General features: G+C 38.0%; 1 protein-coding gene across 1 annotated transcript in view; it reads left to right on the top strand.

Moving 5' to 3' along the window:
- The window catches only part of LOC106725776 (hemicentin-1-like), a gene marked incomplete at its 3' end in the record, with an annotated part of 145,684 nt that extends 126,775 nt beyond the window's left edge, over positions 1-18,909 (top strand). Inside the window, exons 5-6 of the mRNA XM_014538131.1 lie at positions 16,625-16,796; positions 18,803-18,909. Of these exons, the coding sequence (XP_014393617.1) occupies positions 16,625-16,796; positions 18,803-18,909 (279 nt within the window). The remainder of the gene's footprint in view (positions 1-16,624; positions 16,797-18,802) is intronic.
- Positions 18,910-19,474: the final 565 nt, after the last annotated feature.

The following is a 19,474-nucleotide window of genomic DNA, read 5'->3' on the forward strand; positions in this document are numbered from 1 at the left end:
TCCTAGCCTCTTGACTAGGGCCCCCCCCCCCAGGGTGTGGCTCTGCCTGCGCCCTGAGTTCAGTTGACGATATTTAAAAACGCCGACATGCTTGCCAGAGGCTCTCCACATCACAATAGTATTTTTAATGGCAAAACTAAATGGAGATCTAGAGAAGAGCCCTCTGACCCTCACCTTCTTTCATATTTCCCCGCACCCAGTCACAGGCAGTGAAGCTGGAGGCGGTGGCCCCCCGCCCACATAGGGGACTTCCAGCAATGAGTGTAACACAAAGAACAGGACCTGGAGGAGACTGTGCTAGAAACTAGTCAGGTCCAAAAGGCAGACAAAGGCAGAACAGTGATGCTGCTTCTGCGTAACCTGGGACCATGCGTTCACTGCGGTGAGTCTCTGTACCTCTCACAGGAAGGAGCAAGTCAGGAAGCTGGATGAAAGGCCCGAAATGTTCACTCCATTTCTCCCTGTCTGTAGTTTGTAGAGGAATGAAGGCTGGGGCTGGGAAATGTGCTGAAAGCAAAAGGAACAATTCCAGTGAAAATGTAAGGCTTTTCACTAAAAAGACAGATGTGTCAACAGGAGTACCACGCGCATCAGGAAGATGAGTCCTAGCTCGGTGGGGAGAGGTGGGGAAGGGGGGGCCCCTCGGCAAGTGGTCAGGGTGTCTGTGAGCCCTGTTCCTGATATTGCTGCACACTTTCACAGGCCTTGTATCTAAGCAACAAGACCTAAAACTCAGCCTAGGAAGGGGATTTGGGAGCAAATATTCCGATGGGAAGGGGCCCACACTGCCTGTCTCCGCAGGGTCCTACCTAGCTACTTTACTTCGTTTTAGAGATTTTGTAGAACCTAATGGCAATTGTTTAAAGTGGTCCCTGGGCATTTATTCAATAATCTATCCAAGAATGTGAGGTGATTGCCTCTCTACCTGCTACCAAGCAAGGAAGATAGTGTAACCCACTGTAGACTGGTCTTCAAGCAACAACAACCAACCCCCCCCCCCAAACAAACAATCAAGCAACAACAAAAAACCAATCCTTACATTTATGGTTTCCATTGGTGTAGTAAGTGGGCAAGGAAGTTGCAATTAATATATTTCTTCAAAGAGTGGGAGTGGAGGCAGGACCCAGTGAAGGTAGGACCCAGTGAAGGTAACAAAACGTAAGACACAGGGAATTTCTCTTGAGTGAGCCCTTCTAAGGCTCTGGGAAGTGAGCTGAAGTGTGTTCACAGAGTTAAAAACTGGGTGGAGAGATTTGCAAAAGTAAGATATTTAAACTGTGATTGGTTAAGACTGCTGGCTCCTTCAACTATGAATTCCCTTCTAACACGTCCTTGTGTCCAGGGACATTGGGGTGATTTAGATTTAGATTTTAGCAATAGTGATACTACAAACACCAAGTATGTCAGTGTATGAAGTGGAAAGTTTTAAAGCATCCCAGAGAAGAAGAATTTTTTTTGATAAAAGATATTAGAGAAAAGACTAAATTATTTTTCTATTCTCTCTCTATAAAATATAACACTTTTTGTGTGTGTCATGGGAATAGTCATTCAAAGAGTAGGCAGCCAAAAACACAGGGGAAAAAAAGCATCAGGGACCCTTCCTTGTCAGTTAGTTAACAACACACAGTTGTTATTAATTTCTAGATTTTTGTGGGATTTGCAGTATCTGTCAGCATTTAATAATGTGAATGTATGTGAACAGATTTATTGCAGGTAACTATTTTTTGTACCTGCTTTTATAGTTGTAATTTTGCTCTCTTTTCCTTAAAGAGGGGCCCCCAAATTGTATAAGCCTTAGGCCAATGGAATCCCAGTCTGTCCCTGAATAGGAGCTATGTGGGGGAACATTTATGTTTTACTACCTTTTGCTGAGCCGTCTCTCCATTGCTCTTCAGGCAGAGACCTGCTCCAAAAAGCATGACTTTGCTAGGGGTGAAACAGAGGCTGTTATCATCGTTTATGATAGCAAATGCCAAATGTATGTGCACTCTAGTTGTTTGAAACTGGCCTTGTGAACAATTATAGGCAGGAAGGCTACCTTTCACCCATGGGTATGTAATACAAGAATCCACGCTTTTGGTAAAATGACTGTACTTAAATGTTTATTGACTTAATACAACATCCCTTTTCTGCCCATAAATCACTTTCATTCTCTCTTCAGTTATTAATAAACTGTGAAAATTACTCAGAAGTAAATATAAACAGACCTTAATAGGCTACGAGTTTGATTTCTTTTTTTTCTGTCTCTTTGATGTCCCCTCCCCACCCCACCCCCTTCACAGTGTTGAAAAATGTCCTCCTCCTGCCTCCATATCGCATTTACTTCGCAATCTCATCTCTTTCAGTAGATTACCCCATTGGAATGCTGAGGGGCCCGATTTCCTCTGATTTATTCCATTACTTCCATTTATTTCCCAAACATGGATCCTTGCTTTACATTTCTCTTTTCCCCTTAGGACCTCCTAAGATTGTACCGTTGTTTCCAACTACCATCTCTGCAGTGCTGATTTAGTTGTGGGAGCTCATAAAACTTTACTGCCATTTAAAAGGGTGACTGGAGATGTCTGGCAAGTGCTGAATATTCACCTATGTTATTGCTCGCGTTCCCATTAAAATCCAGCCTGCTCCACATGGAAGGGTCCTTTCGAAAGATGAGAGGGAATCTGGAACGAGTTAGTGTGACTCAGGTTTTTGTGCCTGGTGCCAGATTTTAAAAGCTGTATAATGTTGAAGTTTTACCACCTCTATAAAGCATGTCCCAGGAATGACTGCCTGAAGCACACATGGTCACTAGCATTTATGCCTTGTGGAACCTCTGAACTAACTAGACCTTTACAACCTCCAATTTATCTCGTCGTTGAACGCACTTACAGCTCTACTGTGTGACATTTGAATGTATACATCCAAAAGCTTCTTGTTGTTGAATATATTAGTTCTTAGGAGGCTATGTGGAAATATGGAAAACATGATGAGATCTTGAAAACTTCACTTTAAAATCAACACATAGAGCAGAAATATACAAAAGGCTCCGTTTAGTGGTTGAATGGCCTGGGGGTAGGTGAAACTTGCCTGTAACTTGACTACATGTTCAAATATTTAAACAAGGTGTCAATCAGAATGGGTGCTAGTCAACATGGAAGCCTAGAGACAGTTAAGTCATTAAGGGTAGTGTTTGCAGTGCCCACCCAAGTTCTGTCTAAAAGTGGGGGAGCCTCAGCCAGCTGAGTTATGGTCTGTTTGGTGCTATATGGTTCTGATGGAAATAATTGTAGTCTGTAGGCCATGAGATTTTCCATCTCATTGATAAGATCACTTCTATTGTGAGATTAATCAACCAAATGCTATGAAGTGTTTGATACATAGAAATCACATCCTCTGTCTGATTTCCGAACTCAACAAGCACATGACAATATAGAGGATTTGCATTTTAAGTGAAGGGGGGTCGTCTTAAACCAGGACATAATTTGAAAATTGTATGTAGTCAAAGTTATGCTTGAAATCTGTTGAATCACTTTAAATTACTACGACCTAAGTAAGCCCTTAGAATAACTCAAAATCTAATGTATTTCTTTCCTTTTCCTTCCTTTCCTTCCTCTTCCCTTCCCCCCTCTCCTTCCCTTTCCTCTCTCCTTTTTTCTTTCTCTTTCTCTCTCTTTTTTCTTTCCGTGAGCCAGTTGGAGTTTATGATTTCTTTCAAAGTTAGGAATGAAGGGTAATGAGTACCCAAAGAACTTTGGCCTATATTATAATCTTACAGTGTTTAAGAGCATGAGAGTTGGAGTCCTATGCCTTTTTGAAAAATCTTATACGTACTAGCAATGTATTAGTTACCTACTTCAAAATGTAAATACTTATAGGTTATGGAAAAAATTAAATGAGGTCAGACCTCAGATGGGAGGGGTGTGTGTGGGGGGTGGGGGGAGGAAAGAGAACATCTATATATATAAAAGGCTAAGTGTCCGTCTAACCGTCCAGCTGACAGATAGCTATTGCATGCACTGACCACCAGGGGGCAGATGCTCAACGCAGGAGCTGCCAAGCTGTGGTGACTTGGCAGCAGCTGTTCTTGGGTGACGCACCTGGAACCAGAGAGTAGGGAGCCCCATTCTGGGGTGTGTCACCTGAGAACCACCCTCTCACAATCTGGGACCCCTAGGGGGATGTCATAGAGCCGGTTTTGGCCTGATCCTTGCAGGCCAGGCTGAGGGACCCTACCTGCCAGAGGAACCCTGCTCACTCTGCAGACGACCTTTGAGCCACAGCACCATTCCAGGTGTGGCCAGCTGGGGAGGGATCACGGGAGGTTGGCTCCCGGGCGGTGTTCAGCCCATCTCACCCAGTCCTGCCCTGCTGGCCACCTTCTAATTAATTTCCTTTCAATGTGCACGAATCCGTGCACCAGGTCACTAGTATATACATATATGCATAGCCCATGGATACAGATAATAGGGTGGTGAAGGCCTGAGGAGGGGTGGGGGCTGGATGGAGGCGGGCAAAGGGAAGGAATGGGGGACATCTGTAATACTGTCAACAATAAATTTAAAAACTTAAATGAGGTAAAATTTGTAAAGTTCTTTGCATGGGACTTGTGTGTGAGTGCTATTTATATGGTAGCCATCAAAACAACCCTCCAGTTATGTTTTGGATTCTAGAATAAGCCGGCCTCTAGAAGCCAATGGAGAGGCCATGTGCTTATAAATGTTCTGATTCCTCCTCCTTGGGAATGAATGTATAACGACATTTTCAGTTTTGAGGGTTCAATGTAAGTGTGTCTGCTCCAAAGAAATAACTTTTCTATCCCACATTCATCTAATCTCAGTTGAAATGAGGTTCCTGAATTTAAGAACCAGATCTTAGACCCTAGGAAGTTCTTCTTGGGAATTAAGTGTATATTTTGAGGTCTTTTGGAGAGATCTTGCTAATTTTAATTAGGTGTATGCTGCAGGAGATTAATAGGATTTTTACATGTCAAATATAAACCATATTGTCTTATATTTTAGTTTACTTCCAGTAAAACAGGGGTTTTGGGGGCAGATCAGGACACATAAATACCTAACTTCTCCTAGGCATTATAAATTAAAATTTGTTTTAGTACTAAAGAATGCTTTAGCTTCATAGTTTCTTATCTTAATTATGTATTTAATGACTATAAACAAACATTTGAAAAGAGCCTGAAATGCAGAATTCCTTTGCAGTGTGAATTATTTCTTGCTTTAATTTATCTATTTTAAGTAAGATGTTCAAATACTTTTAACAATTAGCATTTATAAAAGACTTTTCTGTGGAAGAGATGGTAGCTCTGTAGAGTTGTTTTATAAAGCTCCCCTTTCTATATCCTTTGAGAATCTGGCCCAACCAAGCCATGAATCCTCCTCCCGTGTACAGTACATTTATATAAAGTTCTTCATAGTACACATTTGGCTCCATATCTGCAGATTCAACCTGCAGATCAAAAATATTCCAAAGAAAGGTACATTATTGCTAACAATGTAGTTAGGCCTACTATGGTTATTTCTGTACTGAATACCAGGTATGTACAGACTTTTTGTTCTTGTTCTTATTCCCTAAATAATATGGTATGACAACTACTTACATAGCATTTACATTTTATTAGATATGATAAGTAACCTAGAGATGATTTAAAGTATACAGGAGGATGTGCATAGGTTATTCAAACATTTATTTTATTGATTTCAGAGAGAGGAAGAGAGAGAGAGAGAGAGAGAGAGAGAGAGAGAGAGAGAGAGAGAAACATCAATGTGAGATGATCAGTTGCCTCTCAAATGCTCTCCAACCTGGGATCGAACCCACAACCTTTCAGTGTATGGGATGATGCTCCAACCAATTGAGCCATACCAACCAGGGCATATACTATGTCACTTTATACAAGGGACTTGAGCATGGAGACTTGGATTTTTGATAGCTGGGGGAGGGTCCTGGAACCAATCCCTTGTGGTTACAAATAAAAAAGCTAACTTTGGTAGTGCTCAAGTTCCTCCTGAACTATGGGTTTTCTTTGTTATTCATAAAGAGCCTTGGTAACAATTGGACTTTCTCCTGCTCTCATTGTAGCCAGGAATGAGATCATAACTAGTCTGTGTATGTAGGCATACCTGGGTGTATATATGTGTGTACAGATGTACGGATGTGTGTGAATGTAAGTATTTATGCACTATGTAATTTTTGAATTCCTTCTCCTATCCTAACAAGGAAGGGGTTATTTCCCCCTTTATTTTATTTTTTATTGTTGACATTATTACAGATACCCCCCATTTTAACCCCCACCTTTTGCCCACCTCCACCCAGTCCCCACCAACTTGGAAGAGTTTTAATGAGACAATTGGATTCATTGAGATTTTTTTCATTCTAAAATAGTTATTTAATAGAGGGAAAAACATGAAATAAAGAAACAAAAACCCCAAGCAAACAAAAAAGGATTCAATTAAAGTCATAAATGAAAAACAAAATCTATTATTTTTATTTTTATTTTTTCCGGCTTTATTGGAGTATAATAGACAAAAGAGTTGTTAGATATTTAAAGTTTGCATCATGGTGATTTGATATATGTACATGTTAAGAAAGGATTCCCTCCATCTAGTTAATGAGTAATCAATCACCTCACATATTTATCTTTTTAAAAATTATTATTTTTGGTGAGAACATATACATTCTACTCTTTCAGCAAGTTTCAGTCATGCAATACAGTGTTATCAGCATGGTATCACTTATACATGGAATTTAATACTGTTTTTGGTGATAACATTTAAGTTCTACTCTCTTAGCGAATTTCAGTTGTGCAATACCGTGTTATCAGCATGGTATCACTTATACATGGAATCTAAAAAAAAAAAAAGTCAAACTCATAGGAATAGAGTAAATTAGTGGTTGCCAGGGGCTGGGAGGAGAGGGGGACAGGGAGAGACTGGTAAAAGGGTACAAACTTTAAGCTATAAGATGAATGTAATCTGGGGATCTAATGTGTAAACGTCAATCTTTTATAATTTTATTATTTTAAATAATTATTATTTTTTGGCAAGTTAATTTCCTCAGTCATTTGTAACACGTTGAAATTGTGACACATAAGAAATTTATGAAGATAAATTAACGAAATGCACGTTGACACTTTAAAATAGCTAGCAGGAATGATCTCACCTTTCAGAAATGTCTGAAGATTGCCTTTATTTTCTCAGCTATCGCACACTGGGGAACTTTCATCACATTGAAGGTGTGGTAGTTTTATACAAGTTTTAGATGTTCATGGAGTTGAAGTAGAGGGTCACTGTGTCATCTATCCTCTGTCATGTTCCCACTGAACCCAAGTTTCCTGATGCCCTTCCAATTTCTAACCCCTCCCGCAACCCATTTTCTCTATAAGACCTGGGTGAAATTGTAGTGCCACCCAGCCAGCGTGGCTCAGTGGTTGAGCATCGACCTATGAACGAGGAGGACATGGTTTGATTCTTGGTCAGGGTACATGCCTGGGTTGCAGGCTTGATCCCTAGTAGGAAGTGTGCAGGAGGCAGCCGATCAATGATTCTTTCTCATCATTGATGTTTCTATCTCTCTCCCTCTCTCTTCCTCTCTGAAATCAATAAAAGTATATTTTAAAAAATTGTAGTTTCATCAGAAAAATACACGCATACCTTATAACAAAGATTTCTTATTTCATGGTCTACAATGACTCACAACCACGCTTGTTTATGAGCACTTACGGTTGGAATAGCTCACTCAGGAATTTTCCAAATTAAGTAGGCATCAAGTACACAGAGAATAATACAAATGGATATTATCAGTGGAAGGGCTTCTCCGGAGACCTCAAAGTGTGACAGTCTTTGGCGGATTTGCTCAGATGTGCAGACTGTGAAATTGGTTTTGTCGGCACTCTAAGAATGGACCCTTTCTTAAGAATAGGCTCTTATTAACCATAGTCACAGCAGTGTTGTCTAAAATCGGAATACCAACTCGGTCATCTGTGATGAGAAATCTACTTTCCATCACTCTTATCAACATAACTAGTACATTCTCCCTATAGGGACACATACGAGGGGGCAAATCATTATCTGAAGGTTGTCTGCTTAGGACCACTGTGATTGATATATATGTTTATTTTCACAGGATGATTTATTTCCCCCTTTGTGTAAGTTTTGGTGGGAAGATGCTGTAGGGAGAGCTTCATGACTTTAAATTCTGTTGTATCTTCAAGCTGTACCTCTCAGCTGAACCCCAGGTCCATATATATGACAGCTTCCTTCCTATGTACCCCTGGATGTCTACCAGATATCTCCAATTGAGCATGCCCAAGCTGAGAACCTACATTCTCATCCTCACTCCACCATCCCTTTAAATCAACTCTTTCTGCTCTCTTTTCAATCTCCGTTAATGGTGACTGAGGCATCATTTTCAGACCCCCACATCCAGTCTTCAGTGATCCCTGTCAATAGACATCTGGAGTTGGCCACTTCTTGCTGCCCACTGCCACAACCCTGGTATGGTTACCATCATTTCCCACCTGGAATATTGCAGTGGCTTCATATCTGATCTCCTTGCTTCTGACCTTACAGTCTCTACAGTCTGATTTCAACACTAAGGCTAGAGTGATCCTTTAATAAATACACACACACACACACACACACACACACACACACACACACGTATTTTATTTCAGAGAAGGAGAGAGAGACAGAAACATCAATGATGAGAAAGAGTCATCGATCAGCTGCCTCCTGCATGCCCCACAATGGGGATCGAGCCCACAACCCAGGCATGTGTCCTGACTGGGAATTGAACCGTGACTGCTTGGTTCATAGGTCGGTGCTCAACCACTGAGCCACCGTGGCTGGGCTAGAGTGATCCTTTTAACACCTGTCATATCATGTAAGCTCTGAGGTATCACAGTTTAGCTTGAATCTGCTGTCTACACACAGGGATATGTAGGATCACAGTACTACATATTTACTCTGGAAATGAGAGTGAGTAGCATCATTTGCATGACCATGCACCTGATATGTAACTAGGAGTTCTCAGATTTAATGTCTATGTAGAAGACAGTGTTTCTTAAAGGGAAAGTAATAAAAAATTCTAATTTGAAGCTTATATGTATTATTGAAATTCAACAGTGATAAAAGCAATTGTTTAGATTTTAAACCCAACAAAAGATCATTTTGTCACCCTAACTGGTTTGGCTAAATGGATAGAGCATCAGCCTGTGGACTGAAGGGTCCCAGGTTCGATTCTGGTCAGGGGCATGTACCTTGGTTGCAGGCACATCCCCAGTAGGGGGTGTGCAGGAGGCACTGATCGATGTTTCTCTCTCATTGATGTTTCTAATTCTCTATCCCCTCTCCCTTCCTCTCTGTAAAAAATCAATAAAATATATATTTTTTAAAACAGATCCTTTTGTCAAGGACTCCTTGAATGACATTGCTAAAGATTACTAGCACATGAGATATTAAAAAGCAGACCAACTTTTAATCAGTGTTACTATTGTTTTTAAATTCTCCACAAACACTGTATCCATTTATTACCTGCATCCAGGGTGGATAACTCACATTGCCACCCCTTAGTATACTCTTGGCTTGGGCTTTATCCTGGATGTAACTGGGAACCATTAAAACTTTTTCAGTAGGAAAGTACAGGACAGTTGAGAACTATAAATTGAGCATTTGTATTCTGATCTTGGTTATTTATTACTTGAAGGTAAAAACTAGTTAATTTGTTTTTAATGTCTGTCCCATTTTTCCAACTAGATTGTCATGTCTTATAAGGCAGGAGATGTGTTTTTACTTATTTGCTATTCTTTATAATCTCCTGTACTATCCTTTATATTCAGTAGGTACTCAGTAAATACTTGGTGATTTCCAAGCAGATTCTGAATTAATGGCTCTATGCTATACTGCAGAGTAGAAATAAACGTGAACCTGGGGGGAAAGGCTTTCCTGGTTATTCGAAGGACCATCTCTTAGCCATATCAGAGCTGAGTGAAGTCTGTCTCTGCTCTCTCTTAGGATTGACCATAAGTGGTTATCTTAGAGATGTGGCAGGTCTTTCTCACATCAGAGACAAGAAAAGCTTTAATATATTTTTTTAAATATATTTTATTGATTTCTTACAGAGAGGAAGGGCTAGCGATAGAGAGGTAGAAACATTGATGAGAGAGAACCATCAATCAGCTGCCTCCTGCACATCCCCCACGGGGGGTGTGCCCGCAACCCAGGTACATGCCCCTGACCGGAATTGAACCTGGGACCTTTCAGTCCACAGGCCGACGCTCTATCCACTGAGCCAAACCGGTTTCGGCAATATTTTTATATAATTTAATTCTTGACTGTCCAACTAGTGATAAAATATACAGCTAATCAAATCATTGTTTTGCCATTTCTCATTAAACAACAATAACAACAAAAATACAAACATATGCATAATTACAAATTGTATCCAACACCTTAACCATATTTCTGTCTTCCCACCGAAAGGACAAAAGATGTTCTGGGGGAATTCATTTGTATATGATTCATTTCATGTAAAATGTCTTCCAGATTGCATCAAAATGAATGAAATGCCTAGGAATAAATTTAACCAAGGAGGTGAAAGACCTGTACACTAAAAACGATAACACACCGATGAAAGAACTCACAAATACTAGTAAGTGCAGAGATAGCCTCTGCTCATGATTGGAAGAATTAGTATTATTAAATTTCCATAATACCCAAAGCAATGTACAATCAGTGCAATCCATATCACAATTCCAGTGGTATTTTTCACAGAAATAGAACAAACAGTCATAAAATCTGTGCAGAGGTACAGAAGACCATAAATACCCACAACAGTCTTGGGAAAGAAGAACAAAGTTGGAGGCATCATGCTTCCTGATTTCAAACTATATTACAAAGTTACAGTAATTTTAAAAAGTATGGTATTGGCATAAAAACAGACACATAGATCAATGGAATAGAATGCAGAGCCCAGAAGTAAATGTATACATATATGGTCAATTAATTTATTACAAAGGAGCCAAGAAATGGGGAAAGGACAGCCTCTTCAATAAATGGTCCTGGGGGGAAATTGGCCTCCTACATGCAAAAGAATGAAACGAGGCCACTATTTCACATCATACACAGAAACTAACTTAAAATGAATTAAAGACTTGAACATAAGACCTGAAGCCATCAAACTCCTAGAAAAACAACAACACATAGTTGGTAAGCTTCTTGACATCAGTCTTGGTGATGATTTTTTTTTGATTTGACAAAAGCAGAGACCATAAAAGCAAACATTAAACAAGTAGGACTACATCAAATTGAAAAGTTTCTGCACAGCAAAGGAAACCATCAACAAAATGAAAAGGCAACCTCCCAATGGAAAAGAAATAGTTTCAAATCATATATCTGACAAGATGTTAAGATCTAAAATATATAAAGAATTCATACAACTCGATAGCAAAAACCCAAACAATTAAGAAATGGGCAGAGGATCTGAACAGACATTTTTCTAAAGACATACTGTTGGCCAAAAGTTATATGGAAAGGAGGTGCTCAACATCACTAATCATCAGGGAAATGCAAATCAAAACCACAATAAAGTACCCCTTCATACCTGTTAGAATGGCTATTATAAAAAAGACAAGAGCTAACAAGTGTTGGAAAGGATGTGGAGAAAAAGGAACCCTTCTTGTGGGATTGTAAATTGGTGCAGTCACTGTGGAAACAGTATGGAAGTTCCTTAGAAAATGAAACTACCTTAGAACTACCACATGACCCAGAATTCTACTTCTGGATATTTATCCGAAGAAAACCAAAACACTAATTTGAAAATATATGTGCACCCTCATGTATCTGCAGCATTATTTACAATAGTCAAGATATGGAAGCAACCGAAGTGTCCATCGACAGATGCATGAGTAAAGAAAATGCGGTACACACACACACACACACACACACACACACACACACACACACACACAGATGAATATTATTTAGTCATAAAAAGGGAAGAAATCTTAGCATTTGTGACAACATGGGTGGAATGTGAGAAAGCAATGCTAAGTGAAATAAGTCAGAGAAGGACACGTACTGTATGATCTCACTTATATGTGAATCTAAAACAAAAACTGAACTCATAGATACAGAGAATAGATTAGTGGTTGCCAGAGGCTTGGGATGGGTGAAATGGATGAAGGGGGTCAAAAGTCCACATTTCCAGTTATAAAACAAGTCCTGGGATGTAATGTACAGTATGGTAGTTATAGTTAATAATGCTGTATGGTATGTTGTAAAGTTGCAAAGAGAGTACATCTTAAAAGTTCTCATCATCCGTAGTGGTGGATAGTGTCGGCCCCTGGACTGAAGGGTCCCAGGTTGATTCGCATCAAGGGCATGTACCTCAGTTGCAGGTTCAATCCCCCACCGCAATCCGGGCATGTGCTGGAGGCAACCAATCAATGTGTCTCTCTCACATCGATGTTTCTTTCTCTCTGTCTCTCCCCCTTTTTTCCAGTCTAAAAATCAATAACCAGATTTATTATATACAGCGAAACAAATCATTGTTTTGTGGTTATCATTTTGCAATACTTACAAATATTGAATCATTATCTTGTATACCTGAAACTAATATAATGTTATATGTCGATTACATCTCAATAAAAAAAAAGAAAAAATATTATTCTAAGCAAAGCTTCTTTCAAATTCTGTTCTGGAAGGTGAATACAAAAATTGACTTCACTTCCATTTCTATTTAATACTATTCTCTTTCATAATACATAACAATGCATGCTGCTTTTGTGGTTTGAAACAATATTTGCATCTCCTTCCAGAGGGGAAGCTACATATGAATGTATTTTTTAAGTATTATGATTTAGGATACTATATAGATTTCAACTAAGAGTGTGTCTCAGGAACACAGGAGCTTATATAAAAAAAAATAACCATTGATCCACAATCAGTCTAGTTAGACGTTTATAAGGAACAAGAACCCTTTTGACTATCAGTTTCCTCATCTATAGAATAAAGAAGGTGGATTAGATTGTCTCAAAAGCCCTTGGAGATATAAACTGCTACAAATCAACAGAGAACCATTTTTATATTAGAACTCTTAATGTACAATTAATGGTTCCTTAGTGATTTAAAGAGCTTTTATGTCAGTGAAAACGCACCAGTGCAAAGCCTCTTACATTATCCTGGTTTTATTCCATTTGTCATTATAATAGAAGACCATTTTCAGTCTCATGAGAACATTTCTCGTGGCTAGACAATTTAAGATTTTTTTTTCTCTTTATATATGGCAACACGAGAGGCCGGGAACCGCACTTAACGGTGATCCTGTAGTTTTCAGTGATCTTGTTTTCTTCAGATGTTGGCAAGATCTGTATTGTCTAATAAAATGGGTTACGACTGTTTTCAATTTGATTTTTTCTTAAGTGGATAAAAAAGTGATTTGAGACTCCTGACAGAAGTCTGTTCTGTATAGTTCCCAACTAGTAATATTATGATACATGGTAATCCCTTTGTGAAACCCTCGTAAATGGTGATGAATTGGAAACAGTATTAAGAGCAAATCGAAGCCTGCTTATATTCCGTACCACTTGAACACACTTGCCTTATGAAAATGCAACTACATTAGAAAGTCTTCCATTTTCATAAGAATGCCTAGACTTAGTGATTTCCATGCACAGCTGGTAGACAGTAGGATAGACTTCCGGTGATGATGTATCATACCTTCTCTCCCTTGGGTTTGAAGGAAAGATATATTTGAGATGTATTATACTTTTTAAAAAGGGTGTGTAAACATTGGTTTTACTTCCATTTCTGCTTAACACTGTTGCATTTCATTGTTAAAGCTGAGATACTATACAATTCTTGTTTTCTAATTATTTTCCTCCTTTTCAGTTGAGAATTATTTATGGCCACATTGTGTGTCTTGCCCTTAAAACAAATATTCTGTCCATTTCTTCGGTTTCTCTTGTCCTTTGTTCTCTTTAGTCTCCACATCAGACATTATCCTCAAAATTACTGTCAATCAAATTTACCAAATGCTTTCTCAGACGAGTCAGTCCTTCCCATTTCCTTGAGTTAGGCAACCATGTTGTATGTTTAAGATATAAAAATGTCAACAGTCTGGTTATTAATATACATGTCCTATTTGTGGTCCATTATTAGTTACAATCAGTCTGATTTCTGTAGCCATAGGTACATATTTGATGAGCAGAATGAGCCATACATTTTAGTTTAAACATGATATATCACTCAGAATTACATTTTTCAAAAATATGGCCTCAGCTTCTTTAGACAATTACGTTGATATATGTTTTATTTCGTGCGTACAATTCCAGGTGCTATATAGCATTAAAACTTGAGGAAATACATCTTTTGATTTATGAGATAATTAACTGTAATGCATAGATTTGTGGGTTTTTTTTTTCTGTTCAATTCATCTATGATACCTCTACAAGTTTTTGTTGTAAAATACCACTTTCATTGTACTAGTATTAGTCCTCTGCTTAAGCCCTTCCATGATTTTTCACTGGGTCTTTGGAATAAAATCCAAATGTCATGGCCTGCTTTGTAACCATACATAGTCTGTCCCTGACATAAGCTTTCAACCTCATCTTCTTCTTCCCCCCCTTTTCTGAACACTTAACATTCAGTCACGTTCCCAACACATTTGAAGTACTTCTGTTTCTGTGTATTTTTTCAGGCCCCCACTTCACTTCTACCTAAAATGACTTTGCCTCTCTTTTTCATTTACAGAAATCTTATCTGACTTTCATGAATAATTTTTTTCATTTTGCCTGTCAATTGAATTGAGATATTCAATTAAGGGACAAGGAGGGAATATAGTTGGAAAGGGAAGAAAGCATTTGACTATCTTCTGCTTGGCAAGTACTGTGCTGGACAATGAACATATGTTATTTCAACAAGGGATCCCTGTTTCATGAATTCCCATACCATTCTTTTATTTACGAAGACATCATTGTTATCATTATTGTGACCACCTTCATGGACTTTAGTACTAGTATATATCCCACCTTTACCAGGGGTAAAGCATGCCACTTGGTTTTGAGTATAAACAGATGAAGGAGATAATGGTTCTTGGTCCTGGAGGAAAGGCAGGAAGATTTATTAAAAATAATGTGTAATATGTGCAAAAATTTAGTAAACACTACTAGTTCTCAGTTGTTAGTAAATACTGATTAAAATTATGCTGATCAATACTTAGTACCAAAAGAGTGCCTTGAGCAATAAACATTTGTTTTATGAATGAACAGAATTGCCTCCCATTGTTAGTTATATGAGAATATATCTTAGTCACTTTCCTCATCCTTGAGGACAGAAAAAAGGGATACTTTTTATAGAGAGTGAAGCGATTGTAGTATTTGTTGTTTGATTGATGAATTTGTGACTACCGCTATTGAAATTTAAAAAAAAAATGTTTTTGTTTATTTTGAACTAGAGGCCTGGTGCACAAAATTCATGCACAGGTAAGGTCCCTAGGCCTGGCTGGCAATCAGGGCCAATCAGGTCCCCGCCTCCCTGCCTCCCTGCCTCCTCCTTCCCTCACTCCCTCAGCGCCATGTTCTGTGCCACCCCCTAGTGGTCAGCACATGTCATAGCTAGCAATCGAACTCCTGGTCTCCCGATCAAACTCCCAAGGGGACACTTTGCATATTAGCCTTTTATATAGATAGATAGCTTGACTGTAGCTTAATATTCAGCTCTGTTCAGTGTTTTATGCATAATTCTAAGGAAAATTGTTCACAATATATTGTCTTGAAGGATATATGAACCAGAGAATGATCTAAGGTAGGTTAAAGATTCACATGATTTAGAATTAATTGTAGTAAGTTTGGCTAACCAGCACCTGTTCAGGCATGCACTTTTTGTTGAATAGGGAATTGTATTTGCTGCAGACACATCTGTGAACTGAAAGTTTTCTTGTTCACAGTGAGGCATTAAATTCCCTTTTAGAACCCAATTTCTTAACATTTTCCAAAAGACCACTTTTCAAGATACACTACTTAAATTGGCTCTAACCTGAAGTATTTTTCTATTTTTTAAGAATACAATGGTTACTTTTTCTATTATCTTTGGTATTTATTATAAAAATGCATATTTTGCTGGCATTGCCATTGTGTTTGAATAATATACTACAATATATGTCACAATATATAATGTATAATTACAATATACAATGTTACAATAATTTATATACCTAATAGATTGAAATTGGATGTGATAATTTGCTTTTTTTATAAATTGGATTTTGAAAGAAATCTAGAAAGAAAGAATGGAGAGAAAAGAGATCTTTTGAGAAATATAAAACAGACTGTACTATCTCTGCATGTTTCACTTAACTGGTTTTAGACACTATCCTCTTGTTTTGTATATATTATTCCAAGACAGAAAACTTGAAATTTGACCGTGAGCTAAACTAGTATTTTACTCTGAATCTACTACAATAACGGGATGTAGGAAAAGGTTTGTCTTCGCTGTCATGGAAATAGACTTCACACCTGTGAAGGAAGTGCCTGAGTCATGTGATTAACCAAAGCCAACTTCTGCACCTGGAAGTCACAGTGGCATGAAATTTTAATGTTTCTGATGTCACTCACACGTCTCTTTTTCTCTGATAGGTGTTAAAATGGGTAGAGGAAGCAGTGCAGGCCTCCAAAGTCCACCTCTTATCTACAGATCATCTGGAACAGGCTGTGAACACATGGAAAATCCCTTTTGATCCCAGCCTCAAAGAGGTGACTGTGTCCCTGAGTGGCCCTTCTCCAGTGATTGAAATTCGAAATCCTTTAGGTGAGAAATACCAGCATCATATAATAAAATACAAAAGCTGTGAAAGTTGAAAGACTCTTTGCACACTTATGTGTGTTAACTTAATGCTAACTTATAAATAAATGAAAAAATGACTAGGGAAGATGTGTAAAAATAAACCCGTTTTTTTAGTCATAGTATTGAATTAACATGTGATTTTAAAAGCTAAAACTTCTAATAATGTAAACAGATCAGAGTTAGTAACTTAACTGTACTAAACTACCCCCCAAAAATATGTAAGTTGAACCTAAAATTATGTTTTTGTAATCTATGAAGAAATATTTCAGTATTTTGTGATTTTTAAATGAATCACATGAAAAAACTCTTAGAACAACTGTCTAATTTTTTACTGATTATTTTCTTGATAAAGTTTAAATATGAAAAAACTCTTAAAACAACTAATTTTTTACTGATTATTTTCTTGATAAAGTTTAAATTTTCAGATGACAGTTGTTAAAAAATAAATTTATATTTTTATTAAAGTGTTCATTTACTTTGTTTCTATATGTTAAAACCCCAAGAATTGGCTTGATTCCATTTCTGGTCAAATATTACTATAAGTCTTGCATTTTTCAAGTAATCTAGTAAAGACAGAAACCTTATTTTTCCTAATATTTTCACTTAGAAATATTTTTTACTTACTGATATTTGCAAAACATTTTTATTTCCATTTGGCTTTAGTATATGATACATTCTTTTTAAAAAAATGATTTTTAGAGATAGAGGAAGGGAGAGGGATAGAGAGATAGAAACATCGATGAGAGAGAAACATCATTGATCAGCTGCCTCCTGCATGCTCCCTACTGGAAATTGACCCAGTAACTCAGGCATATGTCCTCACTGGGAATTGAACCTGTGACCTCTTGGTTCCTGGGTAAAGGCTCAACTGCTAAGCCACACCTACTGGACTATGACACATTCTCTCTCTCTCTCTCTCTCTCTCTTTTTAATCTATTTGTGACTATTTATAAATGTGAAGGGAGTAACCAGCTTTCCTACTTTATTTAATTTGAGTCTTAGAAAGTAACTAATACCTTAAAGAAAGCAGCATAAGAAATTGTCCTCAAAGGCCACATTCACACTAGCAATCAAATTGAAATTTATAAAGCAAGCAAAACCTTTTTCTACAGGTTTTGGCCTTATACATTGATTTGTCTGGCGATGTAGCATTCCACTGTCATACATCCATGCCACCCAGGAATGATTACTACCTGGGTACTTCAAAGTACCTCTACTCAATGCATTATGTTTCTACTACTTTTAAAGTCATTGACATTGGCACTGATACTTAAAAAGTGATTAATTATTATAAAGCTTTCGATACACACATAGGATCCATATACTAGTATTTGATTTGTTCATGTAACTGCAGGAGTAGTCCATAGGAGAGCCAAGAGTGAAATGGATAACTAAATTATGATTTAACTCCACATTTGCTTTTTTTCTCTCTCTAAAATCCAACGATAAGTTGCTTCCGATAAGTCTCAAATCAATAGGAGGTGGTATTACCCTACTTCATTACACTCCCTCCTTTAATTGTTCCTCTGACAATAAAAGCCTCCTCCTGTGCTTTGTGGAAACAGTTAGGGTTTTACACTTTGTGCAAAGATATGCCTTGAGTGATCTCCAAAAAGACATTTATGCTGGTTTGCTGTTTTGTCATCTATTAAATATAAGTGTCCCTCTCGACTGCACATAATTTTCAGTAGCCATAATAATCGTTATCTAAGAAGACTTTGGAAACATGGCTATAGTCTGCCAATTGTTATTCTCATTTTAAGATCAAATCAGCATAGCAAATGAGAATCTGTTACTTCCGTTCCAGTGCCCAGCAACCCTAAAATTAAGTTCTTTTTGTATATAACTAAAATAGTGTTTTGAGCTATAGAAACAAATGTCCATTAGGTAATTTATAGTGGAAATGTATACAGCTAATATACCTAGCTGAAAGAAAGACCATGCTTGTTAACTTTATGTCTGCCTTTCAGGGAAGCTGATCAAAAAGGGATTTGGCCTGAATGAGCTATTGAATATCCATAACTCTGCCAAGGTGGTGAATGTGAAAGAGCCAGAGGCTGGATTGTGGACAGTGAAGGTACTGTTATTTGACAAAGTCTATTTATTACTTTATTTTGATGTCGGCATGTTCTCTAAAGGGTGCACAATAGCTTACTTATATCTTCTCTTGCAATCATGGACAGTGCTTTTACTAAGAAGCAATCTACCTAGTGCATTTGTTGGTCTCTTGGTCAAATGAATTTGTTAGTGTTAAGTTTTGATGACCATGAAGACATCAGTGCCACCCCAAATACACTTAAAATTTTCAGTTAGTTTTCCTGTCATCAAATCTGTAGATTGATTGTGTTATCTACCTCCTGCCTCTAACGCAACTAGAGAAGGAGACTGTAGAGAATAATGGTTAAGGGGCATAGGCTCTGGTGTGGAAGCCTGGGTTGGAATCTCAGTGCCTCTAAAAAGCTGTATTGCTTTGGGACCGTAGCTTCCCTGTGCCTGGCATTCCTCCTGTGTGATGTGGGGGTGTCAAGATTAGTCCTTTATCTTATTAAATTGTGCGAGAATGAAATTAAGATGACGGAAATAGAATGCTTAGCATAGTTCCCGTTACAAAGCAAGCATTCAGGTACTGTTAGCTATTGTTA

This window comes from Myotis brandtii, unplaced genomic scaffold, assembly GCF_000412655.1.
Source record: "Myotis brandtii unplaced genomic scaffold, ASM41265v1 scaffold104, whole genome shotgun sequence".
Taxonomy (NCBI): domain Eukaryota; kingdom Metazoa; phylum Chordata; class Mammalia; order Chiroptera; family Vespertilionidae; genus Myotis; species Myotis brandtii.